This window comes from Thermobia domestica, chromosome 11, assembly GCF_964235325.1.
Source record: "Thermobia domestica chromosome 11, izTheDome1.hap1.1, whole genome shotgun sequence".
In the NCBI taxonomy this organism is placed as follows: Eukaryota; Metazoa; Arthropoda; class Insecta; order Zygentoma; family Lepismatidae; genus Thermobia; species Thermobia domestica.
Genome location: NC_137464.1, coordinates 256753637 through 256766531, shown reverse-complemented (window position 1 = coordinate 256766531; position 12895 = coordinate 256753637). Strand labels below are relative to the sequence as shown.

Below are 12895 nucleotides of genomic sequence, written 5' to 3'. Positions count from 1 at the left end.
TGCATCCATATATCTGAGCACATTGATTGTTCCTGTGTGTTTTAAAGCAGTGTTCGGATAATCAGTACCTGTTGTATTTCTGAAATATAGCTGTATTAATTTCCGTAAAATGTGGTCTTCCTGTTACCACGGCACGGCGCGTCCTCAGGTTGTGGATTGAGGAGAAGGCCTCTCGGATATAGAGGTTAGCTGCGATTATAATGAGTAAGCAGTCGCGGACAGACAAGGGGTGATAATCCAGCTTGAGAATTTGGTGGGAGGCTAACAACCTCATCCAGTAAAAAAAAAAAAAAAAAAAAAAAAAAAAAAAAAAAAAAAAAATTGTTCAGATAAGTTTGCAGAATACTCGGATCAGAACTCATAACTTGGCACGAACTCCGCAAAGTAAAATCGACATCAGATTTGGAACATGAAACATAAGAAGACTCTATAGGGCAGGCGCGTTAAAATTTGTAAAAACTGAGTTTAGAAGTAGAGGTTGGACCTATTGGGATATCACGAAGTTAGATGAGAAGCAAATGGAGGAGTCAAGTCGGGAAATTTTACATACTTTTACGGGGAACAAATTAAAAATTACCAACTAGAAACAGGGCTTTCCGTTCATAAACAAATACGTAATATCAGCAATTACATAGGTTGAATTTGTTAATGATAGATTTTCTTTTACTTCTGTTAAGGGTCGGTTGTGTAATATTATTGTTTTAAATGCACATGCCCCAACAGGAAATAAGGATGGCGATTAAAAAAATACAGTTTTTACGAAAGAATAGAACGTGTATTTGATCATCTCCTGCAATACCATATGAAAATTCTGTTAGGCGGTTTCGATGGGAAGGTAGCACCAGAGGGTATTTTCAAACCGATTATAGAGAATAAATGTTTGCATAAGGAAGGTTGTGACAACGGCGTTAGACTCGTGAACTGTACAATATCCAGAAACCTTATCGTGAAGGTTACAAAATTCCAACATCGCGACATTCATAAATATACTTGGACTTCATCAGATGGAAAAACACATATTCAAACTGATCATGTTTTAGCAGACAGAAAAGAACAGTCTAGCACAACTGATGTTCGGTCGTTCAGAGGAGTTGATTGTGATAATAAGAGAGAGAATATCATTGAATAAAGGAAATATTCAATATCTGAAAACGGAGTGGTTTATTTTTATTTTATTTTTTTTAATAGAGGAGAGTCAGGTGAGAGGGGAGCCAGATTGAAGTGTCGAATAAATTCTCGGTTTTAGATGGTTCGGAGTGCACCAGTGTTCAAGATACTTGGTTGAAATTAGAGATAACGTTAAAATTTCAGCAAAAGAAATATTGGAGCACGCAGAAATACATAGGAACAAACCATGATTCAACCAGGTATGTACTAAAGTAGCAGAGAAGAGAAAACAGAAGAAACTGCGTTGGCTACAAAATCCGAACGACATAACTACATAAAATTTCATTGTCAGCTGGCAGAAAAATTCTAAAACTTTTAGAACAAAGAAACGCGACTTTTGAAAGTTAAATTAATTAACTTGAAGATAATAGTGTGAAAACAAAAACATTCGGGACATGTATAGATGCGTCAACGAACTTAAGAAAGGCTATCAATGTCGTGCTTATATATTAGAGAAACCTAAAGGAACAGTTCTCACTGATACAGATAGCATCTTAAATAGATGGAAAGATTTCTTTGACGATTTGCTTAACACATAACCAAAAACTAATGCGCGTGGAGAAAGTGAAATGCATGCAGCATAACCGTATATTCCAGAACCTAACCAGACAGAAATAGAAGTCGCTATTAAAAAATAATAATAATAATAATTAAACACACATCTCCGGGTGTAGACGAAATTATGGTTGACTTAGTTTTAGCTGGAGGGGAAAAATTGTAGAGCAAGATACACAAATTCATTCTCATTATCTGGAACAAGGAGGAATTACCACAAGAGTGAAGAGAATCAATCATTGTTCCAGTTCAGAAGATGAGTAACAAAACAGATTTAATAATTATCGAGGCATATCGAGACTTGTGTCAACATCCAATAAAATCCTCTTAAATATTGTATTAGCAAGATTGACTCCATACGCAGATGAAATTATTGGACATTATCAGAACGGATTTAGGTAAAATCCATCAACTATCGACCAGATATTTACCATTCGACTAATACTTGAAGAAATGAGAGAATACAACATCCTGGCACATCAATTATTGACTTTAGACTCTGGGAGTAGGGAAACATTGCACAACATGTTTACAGAATTTGCAATACCGAAAAAGGTAGATTAATTAAGATATGTTTACATGAATCCCAAAGTAAGGTTCGGGAGAGAAATTCTTGTTCACGAGCTTCCACGTTGAGAATGACCTGAAACAAGAAGATGCGTTGTCGTCATTATTATTTACTTTGTTCTGGAGATCACGATAAGGAAAATCAAAGACAGTAATCAGGTCCTAGAGCTGAATTGTATTTGCCAGGTTATGGCGTATGCTGATGATGTAAATTTAATAGGTAATGATAGAATAATAGAAAGGAATACAGAAATCTTAATTAACGCTTGCAGGGATATAGGCTTAAAAGTAAATGCAGAGAAAACTAAATAAATTGAAGTTTGTCGGGATCGTAATACTGCATTTTATGGATGCGTTAAAATACCAAATAATATTTTGTTTCGACAAAGTGGATACTTTCAAATATCTAGGATCAGTATTAACAGACCAAAACCATAATCACTAAAAACATTTGATGTCAACTGAAAGCAAAGATTTCGTGCTATTATTCAGTTAAAAATCTTTTGCTGTTACTAATTCTGTTGAGGAATTTGCAGCTCAAAATATAAAACGATAATCATGCCTGTTGTGCTGTATGGTTGCGAAACATGGTCACTGACTCTGAGGGAAAATGAAAGACTTAAAGTATTTGAAAACAAGATTCTTAATACCAATATTCGAACTATAAAAGGAACGGGAATGGGGAAAGGCGGAAACTTCATAAGGAGGAACTGAACAATTTTATATCGTTTGCCAAACATAGTTAGGGTCATCAAGTCTAGGGGGCTCAAATAGTCAGGTTATGTAGCCAGAATGGAAAAAATTAGAAACGCTTTCGAAGTTGTAATTGGAAATCCAAATAGGAAAATAACCGTTAGGAAGACCGAGGCGCAGATGGGAGGACAATATTAAAATGGTTCTCGCAGAGATTGAAATATAAAGTAGAAACTGGGTTCAGTTTTCTAAGGATAGAAATCAATGGAGAGCTTTTGTAAAGGCGGCAATGAGCCTCCTGCGTCGTGCTACATTAAGTTGTTGATACATTTAGCTTCTTTTTATTTGACAGAAATATTATTACAGGAACTAAAAAGTTTTTCTGTAGTAAAGAGGATTTCGATTCGATATATATATCCGTTATATATCCGTTTGTATGGGCGCCCTTTTAGTAGACTTGTCCACCGCCCTCACTAGTATCCCAGCACGGCCCTGGTCCCACCCATAGGACGTCATCATTCTAAAAGTATGTTCTTTTCTGAGTATTCTGCTTCTTGTTTCAATTCTTTAGGATAAATCGAGACTAACTGACAGTGCGTAGTCTTAGCGGGGTAAGCGCGGAAAACGAAAAAGTCAAAGAAAACAGGGGCTTTGCTCTCTTGTCTCCATATAACAATGCACAGTATGGACACCGTTCCAAATGGGTTTTATAGGAGCTATCATGGCAACATTTTTGTATAAGACAATTGGTGTATGTCGTCTGGGGACAAAAAAGGGCAAACATGTTTTTCAATAAATAAATAAATAAAAGAAAACGTGCATTTTTTAATTCCCATATCCTCGTCCTAAGAAGGCGCTTAGCGCAACGAGCCTAAACTTTAAATGCTTTGAAAGTTTGTTCTTTTTTGCGTATCCTGCTTCTTGTTTCAACTCCCTAGGACAGTGATGATTTCAGGGGTGATTCTGGGGGGGGGGGGGATTCTCCCAAGAGCTACGAAATTCACCCTCGGGTGCTTGAGATCTATGCAGAAATTTCTGTGGAGCACGCAATTTTTAGTCACTTTCCCCCTCTGTGCGTGGTGCCTCCGGAGGAAATAATCTGAAATTTAACACTGCTATAGGATAATTAGAGATTGGCTTACAGTGCTTAGTCTTAGAAAAGTAAGCACGAGAAAACAGAAATATCACAAAAAACAGGGCTTTTGCTCCGCTGTTCCCCCGTGAAAATGCACGATTTACACACAATACAGATTGGATCTAACAGGGTTATTTAGAGAAGATCTTATAGAGCATTTGGTGTGCAGTGTTGTCTGCGGACAAGGAAGCAAAACCGTGTTTATCATTAAAAAATGGAGTATTTTAAATTTCTTTCGCCCCCTCAGGAGACGCTTCTTCGATGAGACCGTGTCCTGCATCTTTCTCCCATTCTCTAGGCTCTAGGCCAATTAAGACTGACAGGCATTTGCATAAGTCCATTACTTGGTAGCCTAGTAATTAGCCATCATATTGGCTGCCATATTGGATTTAGACAAATGTTCTCTCATGTTACCATGTAAAATATGTCTTGTCGTGATGAAAGCTACCAGAAAAAGTAGGTTTCGTTTAGTCCCGAAGAAGTACTCTACATCCTAGAGTAATGCGTGCATATACGCATTTGTAACTTTGTACAGTTAATCGTTAGACAACAGTGTTGCCAGGTTGTAAAGTTTCTAAGTGGCAATAAACAATACCATATTTAAATTCATCGGCCTCAGAAACCTATACTTCGACACCAAAATTATCTTTCTAAGTGCCTTGGTTCACGATCTCTTTCTTTCTTTATATATAGGGTGGCGGCCATATTGGAAAATGACGACTGCCAGGAAAACACCTCAAATTTGAAATATATTCCCAAAACATTATAAAAAAAAACTTACGGGACATTTTTTTTACGGACACCTTTATATGGGGACTAGGACTTTACATTGTCGGAATCCTGTGGGGGCACCCCTCTGCCCCCCTTCCCTTCGCCACTACTGTATGCTATAATATTTGTCCGGAAGGGGAAAAATTCCCAAACTAACAGCGTTTTCTGATATATACTGTTCTTCCCGCGCACTCTAGAATGCATTTTGATGAACTTGCAGAGGTAACGGGGAAAAGAGGATACTTCACACCACATCGTCCAGTTTCTTAGTATGGAACCATTGAGGGAGACAAACTCTATAAAGCTAACAGTATTTGGCAGCTGACAGGTAATCTCAGGAACTGGTCGAGAACCTGTTTCATTCAGACATCCACCCCCTTCCCCATCCATTTCACCAACCCCCGCCCTTTCCGCGTCCAAGCTTAGAGTGGGGCGTGACTTACCCTCGTCAAACTTTGACAGGTGGACTTTAATACTTATATTAAAATACTAATTTTTAATTGGCGTATCAGATATGGTTGTGATTAAAACTATTAGAGTCGTTTCTTCTCAAGGAATAAAACAAAAGAAAAGTTGATCTTTCTACCATAATTGGTTCCAAAGTTAGACATATTATAATTTGTATAAAAATAAACTAATTTATTTATTTTTTAATAATTTATTTCTGCTAAACTAGCAGACAAATATACAATTTAAGTATTTCAACCCGTTAATAAACTTCTGTAGAATACTGCAAAATTTTTCTTTCCCATTAGAGGTACCTAGTTCCTTAGAAAATGAGGAAATTCGGTAGCCATGTTCTCCCCATAAGGTCCTATATAAAATTTTTTGTGCCGAGAAAAGGTAGATCATCCCGTTAACAATGGACGGAAGGGGCTAAAGAAACGAGTCCAAAAACAGCAGATCACAGTAGGAACGTGAAACGTTGGAACTTCGGAGCTACGAATTATCGGAGATGCTGGCAAGAAGAATAAGCATAGTACGCATCCAGGAGACTAAATGGAAGAGTCGGAGGTAGTGGATGTTTCTACTGTAAGGATTGCGTCTTTATTCCTGAGTCGTACTCATAAACCCACCTCTCATCACTACTGATTATGGTTTTAAAAAAAGTTAGAGTCACTTTCTGTGTTATCAAGCATGTTTCGTGCGATATCTAACCGAAGTTGTTTTTACTTCGTTCTTTGCAGCTTCTGAACGAATTTCGCGGACACGCCTTCAAGGTTAAACACTCGGTCAAGGTTGAATCTGTGAATCAAGTGCTTACTCTAATTTAGGTACAAGTTCTCGGACTTTGATACGACTATTCTGCAGTCCTCACTTGCTTCGTAACTCTCATTTGGGCTTGTTGAGGATCTCCGAGGATCTCATTTGGGTTCACCGTCCTTGAATACCTGTTAGATTTTGCGAAGCGTCTCTACTTGAGTATCTCCAAACTTTTTGGCAAAACGTGATGCACACGAGTTGCACAAGTTGTTCTTCCATTTGACACGAATTGCTCACTACACTTCCGCACTCAAAAAAAAGGCTTGCTTACTGCGAGCGAGCAAAAATTCAAACATGTGTATGCATTTTCCTTTCACATTGCCGACGGCTGATAACCGTACGTCATTTGTTTATGCAGGGAAAACAAAGATATACTTTTAGACACACATCATATACTGTACCTATGGGCATTTATTCCAGACGCAAACTATATATATATATTGGATGGTAAAGTATAATAAAATATAATAGCACATTAACAGATAATATTAATAAACTTTCATTAACAGAAGCGTTATAGGTAATAAAAAATTCAGATTGAAGTATGTTATTGTTCCATTGATAAAACGTAGACTCATGCAAGGTGTCGCTAGATATTTATCAGTTATGCAACCAATTGAAGAAAGAACATATTCGAATCACATGTATTTTTCAATATTTCTACTATTTGATTATGATTTAAACCCAATAAAATTGTAATTAAATAATATGTTTAGAATACAGTTTTATCTCTTTCTCTCTTTGTAGACTCGGAGAGAAATTAGTTTATGTGGTGATGGAAGATTGTTGCAGAAGTTCTACATGGAAACCGATACAAACCCTTGTTTGGAAGAGCATTTAGTAGCAACCTATTCTAAAGTAGAGTGATTTTTAGAAATTAGACATTTTCATTTTGATTATAAATTGTGTATTTTAATTTTTTGTGTATTCAAAAACGAAGTTTTATTTTTTTTTATTCTTTAGAAAAGTATTAGAAAAGAAAGAAAAAAACCTCAACTGATTCCTCTTGATAAGAAAAATTTTATTTAATTGTTATTAGTAGACAGTAACTTAGTAATTTTCATGTTTTTACAGATTTTAGACAAAACTTACGTAAACTTTTTTTTTTTTTTTTTTTTTTGTAAAAAAAGTTATGTGACCAATAGTATTAAATCGATTTTATGTTGTTGTTTAATTATCGTATAGAATTAAGAATATAAAACAAAGTGTTCATGAAATGTAGAAACAAAGTATATATAAATGTAGAAATATTTTTAGTTGTACAAATATTGATAAAAATAAAATGATATTTTTTTCATTTACATGCACTTAAATCTTAGTTTTTAACCCGGCAATTTTCAGAATCACCTACAAGTGGCACTACTTTGAGGTATATAAATTGTCTTCGTTTTATTGACACTTAGTTTTGAGTGTCGAAGGTGAAGAATTATCTTTAACAGGGTTCCTACTGGACAGGAAAGTCAGGGAAAACTCAGGGAAAATGGTGTAGGTCAGGAAAGCTCAGGAAGAAAGACTGAAAATCAGGGAAAGTCAGGGAAATTTTATAAAATATATTTTTCTAACATTAATTCTACACCAACTTCAGTTTATCCATTGTCAGACGTTTGTGGGTAGATATTAATGATCATAGTATGTGACGTTGCTCAGATTTTTATGTGAGGTAAGTGGAATATACGTATGATCAACTGATTACTATTTGTCTCTATAGAATAAATGTTCTCATATAATAATATTCACCGTTATTTATTCCTTATTTATATGTCAACGTCATCCGACACCTGTCATGAAAGTCAGAAAATTCCTTGCCAAAGATCAGGGAAAGTCAGAGAGAAGTCAGGGAAATATAGAGTTCTCCAGATCAGTAGGAACCCAATTTAAACAGAGAATTGAATGGCATTAGTACAAGAAAACCACCTAGTGGGAATGTCTGCACTTATATTTTAAAGATGGCAGCGACGGAAGTTGACATGAAGAACAGTTGCACAGGAAATAGTGCTTCTACAAATCATAGAAGGTAAATGCGTGTGTGTGATTTAAATATTATTTTTTCTTAGTTGGTGTATCAGTTAGTAGTAACTCTTATTTTGTGTGATTTCAATTGATGTTACTTTATGGCCAGCTCAATTTCCGGGAACTTGTAAGTGACACTGGAACATAGACATATTTTGTATTGCGGAATGGGGAAAGTGCAGCAATCATGTCAAAAGAACGACAAGTACATTGCATTTCCGAGTGGTTACGGAAGCCAGACTTGGGTGAAAGGGTTATTAGAATTTCTAAATTGGAAGGAATCAGTTTCAACAGATATATATAATTTATTTACAACAAATAAATTCAATGAACAACATATGTATATAACAAAACTAACAAACCGATTCCTTTGAGAAATTGCTTCATAATCACGGTTTAATGTCGGAAGGTGAAATTACATTAACATTATAACTTCTCATAAATTCAATAATTTTGATCATATTTATAGGTTAAATTTAGTCTCAATAGATTACTTCGAAATAGATTATAGAATCAAATACTACAAATCGCATTCTCTTTAAATCTAAGAGGAATCAGGGTCATTCCCAAGTGGACGACCAATACTCACCGCAACGTTAAATCCAAAAGTTACAAAAAACAAAAAAGGTTAGAATTTAGAAATTAGTGAATATTAATCACACACTAGGAACTCTCCTGGTTCCTTATACAAACCACTTATATTACGCTATTTCGCTTTTTCATCTTCTCGACGCAATATTGAAACAATTTCATCACACAACCACAAATGATGTTAAGTGGTCCCATTACCTTGTCTTATTACAAGGTTCGATAGGTCAATTCATGAAACGAAAATTCGTAGGTGGCAACACTATAACCTATAACAGCAATGTTCATCAATGTTTCCCTCCCTATACTGAATTATTATTTCCTTTCTACTTTTTTTTTTATTTCATTATGCTTCAAAAGTAACACTTGTAACCTGAAATATTGCTAGGTCTTTCTGGTTTCTGTTCCGTGCTCCAGATATCTCTATTATTTTAAAGCAGAGATGCAAATAAGCAAGAAGATTTTACTCGCCCAAGAAAAAAAGTTACTAGCCCACATCCCACAATAGAAATCATTTACTTTCCTTCGGTGTGATATTAAATACTCGCCCCGGGCGAGTGGTTATTTGCATCCCTGTTTTAAAGGTTACGTATTTGCAAACATTATTTGTGTGTGTGTGTGTGTGTGTGTGTGTGTGTTGTGTGTGTGTGTTCACGTGTGTGATCCTTTGATTATGTGTGGCTATGAGAGAAAATATTTTCAAATATACACGCAGCTTCTGTACATTTCTTTTTTAAAATCAGTATGCGGTTATTGGTATGGTGTGCTTATGTTTCCATGTCAGATTGAAAAGTAATGTAAGACAAATTGATGCATAACAAGCTAATAATTTGCGTTTGTGGTGTGCACAAAATTTCCTTTCAGGGAGCTCGGACGTTTCGTAGGATTTATTTTACATTTCAATATATTCTTTGTTTCATATCTAGCCTTATCCAAAACAGTTTCGAGTCCTCTCCCATTGAATGGATATACAATCTGGGAGGCAAAGGTTGCTAAAGCGTGAAAGCGTTATGGTGATCGCATCATCTCCTCTTAATGCCTAGCTTAAGAAAAATGCGTTTCCCATGAGTCTTTGTAAGGGAATACATTTACCGTATATACTTATGTTGATTTTTATCTAGAATAACTATTGATGTTAACTGATTCCTGAGAGTTAAATTGCTGTAAAAACATTTCTCTTTTCAGTTTAAAACTTCATTAATTTCTCGAGTGTTTGTAAGAAGATGAATCTGATCTTGGCATACAGGAAATCGTTCTTATTCTTTGCGAAGATTACTGTAAAATTGAAAAAGATAGCGGAGACAAAGATGGAACTGATACGAATCGACTGCTTCCAAGGATTTTAAAGTCTTCTGTTCAAATGAGCATTACTTCTCAAGAAGTTTCGAATGTTGACAAAAACGTCATATACATCCTCAATTTAATGAAAATCGTAGGATGTTTACAGAACTGCTTATACTTTTGGAATGGTAAAGATCTACGAGATATTTTCCGTAATATGTGTTATTAGTTTGGTAGATTTCTTACTATGTTACAAATTACACGAAAATAATATGCAGTAAAATTTTATATTTATTAAATTTAAATATATTTAAGTATAATTTACTTTCTATACGTAACGTATTGTGTCACCATAGTACCGGAATATCGAGGTACTGTATGACTTCTTCAAAATAATAATAATGTATTCAAGAGACCCTAAATAAATATTTTTTATTCGAAAGAACATTTTATCTTAATAAATAAAGCTATGGGAATTGAAGGTTTAAAATATAAAAATCAGAAAGAAAAAAAGTACGAAACAATCAGAATTATTTCTTTAATAATAAATTTAAGGAACTACATTCTCAAAGAATCTTTATGAAATTTAATTCCTTCAATCTTCATCACCAAGGTAGACATTTGATTTTAATTTAGCGTCTGTTTCAGCAGTGAGACTCTATGAGAGTGGACCCACAATTTAACGTGGGATCCGAACTACATAAGCTCCCACCGGGAATCGAGTCCTGGTCTCCTGCGCATAAAGGCGCATATACTAACCTTGGAGAGAAATTTGAGTGAATATTGTGTATCTCTAGTGTTAAAATAACACCGACAACGTTTGGGAAGTGATTCCCGACACCAAGATAAGACAAAAAGTATAGATCAACCTAGGTGCTTCCTTACCAACTATAAGCTGCCGAAAACATGAAAAAATGAACTTTAAAGGTCCATAGGTCCAAAATTATGAGACCTAACGTAGTCGGGTCAAGATTTCACTTAGGAACTAGCATGTGCTCTATTCAAATATCTATGTTTCACAATCATGCGGTACTTGCGCAACAATTTTTATAGAGGTAATTGTGAGTACTTCAAAGTATATGCCGTAGCCAAACTCCCTTTATAAAAAATTGTTACGTGAGTACCTTAGGATTCTGAAACATGTATTTTTGGATAGTGCACGTATTAGTTCCTAAGTGAAGTCTTGACCCGACAACGGTAAGTCCCATAGTTTTGGAGCTATGAACCTTTAAAGTTCATTTTTTTTCATGTTTCCGGCAGCCTATAACTCCGAAAGGAAGCATTTGTGCACCCAAATTGGTCTATACTTTTTGTCTTATCTTGGTGTCAGGAATCACCTCCCAAACGTTGTCGGTGTTGTTTTGAAACACCCTGTATATATCATGAGTCCACTATTTATTGCAAAAATTATTTTTAAAAAGGAAAAGAAAAACTCTAATCTATAGTATATTTCAGTTTTGACTTTCTGGCACAGACAAAATTTAGCTTAGTATATGTTTAAAATAAAAAAATAAAAAAAATGGAAACCAGCAGGCTAAGTTTGTCCACAGCAATAACCGGATCTCCTCTATGTATCGGCGACAGAACTTTTTTTCAAACCGTAAGATATCAATTACAATACTGAAAGGAATGAGGCAAAACGCAGGAGGCTACAAAGTTAGAAGAACTATTAAGTCGAGAAACTGCAATAGAGTACGAACCTCGAAAGAAGAAGAGAAATGTGGGAACTTTAGAGGGTTCAATTAAAATATAATATAGTCAAATGTATATCGATAATAAATTAGTACAAGAATTTTAAGGAAAAAATGGATCAAAAGATTGCGGTCTTGGCCAATAATTAATTTTTGGATCAGGAGCCACAAATTTTTGGGACTAAATCAAGTTTTCGTATTTTCTACGGAACAAGCACATCCTACTGAGTTAACTGATAGCTAGGGTTTTTTTCTACACTATATGTAGTTCTCCAGATATAAGGCCTACAAGAAAGTGTTTGATTTAAATATATTGGATCTTTTGATCCAATAAACAATATACAAGAATTGAAAAATGTAATGTTAAATGAACTTAACCAAATTAATGAAAATATCCAATTGGCGTGAAGGGAAATAAATAAAAACTTGTCAAATATGAAATCCGAATGCCAGAGAGAATTTACAGAAACAGTAACGAGATTGGAAAATACCTAGCAAGAATTCGCCAAAGAAAAAGAATATAGGAGAAATTGAAAGAAAGGATAAACCGAGTGAAAGTTATTGAAAATGTGCCAAACAACATGAAATACGGAAGTGCTGATGATAACAATTATGAGTTTGACAATAATAGCAAGTTAGAAAAGAGATTTAAAAGAAGCTAATAACACGGATGAAGAAGAACTCAATGAAAATGTTAAGGAAAATGGCGTCGAAACTCAACAATTACTATCAGTTCCAGTAAACCAAACCTGTCTGCGAGCAATGTTTCGAAGCTCCAGCACTATATTTAAATATTAGTGTTCAGTATGTGGTAGAAAGGAAATAGGAAGTACATTTGCCGGCATATATGTGTGAAATGACTGATGAACGTGAAGAAAGAAAAGCTTCACACTAAGAATCAACTCTTTATTAATTTGGTGTTTAAAGAAGAGAAGCATCATAGAAATGAAAGATACTGAAACAAACTGTAACCAATGAGAAAAGCAAGGAAAATTCATTTGAAATTCTAGAAGTTAACCGAAAGAGGAATAACAGTGATGATGAACTAGAAAATAGTGCTGAAAATTACTTGTGAAAACAAGAAAAGAGGGTGATGAGGAAACGAGTCAAAAAGAAACAAACTGAAATAGTATTGATTGATTTATTTCCAAAACAAAGAAAGAAAGCTACAGTT

The 12895-nt window shown here is 34.9% G+C and overlaps 1 protein-coding gene across 3 annotated transcripts in view; it reads left to right on the top strand.

The window, feature by feature from the left end:
- LOC145664963 (peroxynitrite isomerase THAP4-like) overlaps window positions 1-10447 on the top strand; it is a 42042-nt gene extending 31595 nt beyond the window's left edge. For 2 of the 3 annotated variants that reach the window (XM_081732112.1, XM_081732113.1), the window contains exons 5-6: window positions 6899-7009; window positions 9935-10443. In XM_081732112.1, the coding sequence (XP_081588238.1) occupies window positions 6899-7009; window positions 9935-9976 (153 nt within the window). In that variant the 3' untranslated portion in view covers window positions 9977-10443. Of the gene's footprint in view, window positions 1-6898; window positions 7010-9934 lie in introns of all 3 variants that reach the window. The other variant, XM_081732114.1, reaches the window with a different exon arrangement.
- The last annotated feature ends 2448 nt before the right edge of the window (window positions 10448-12895 follow it).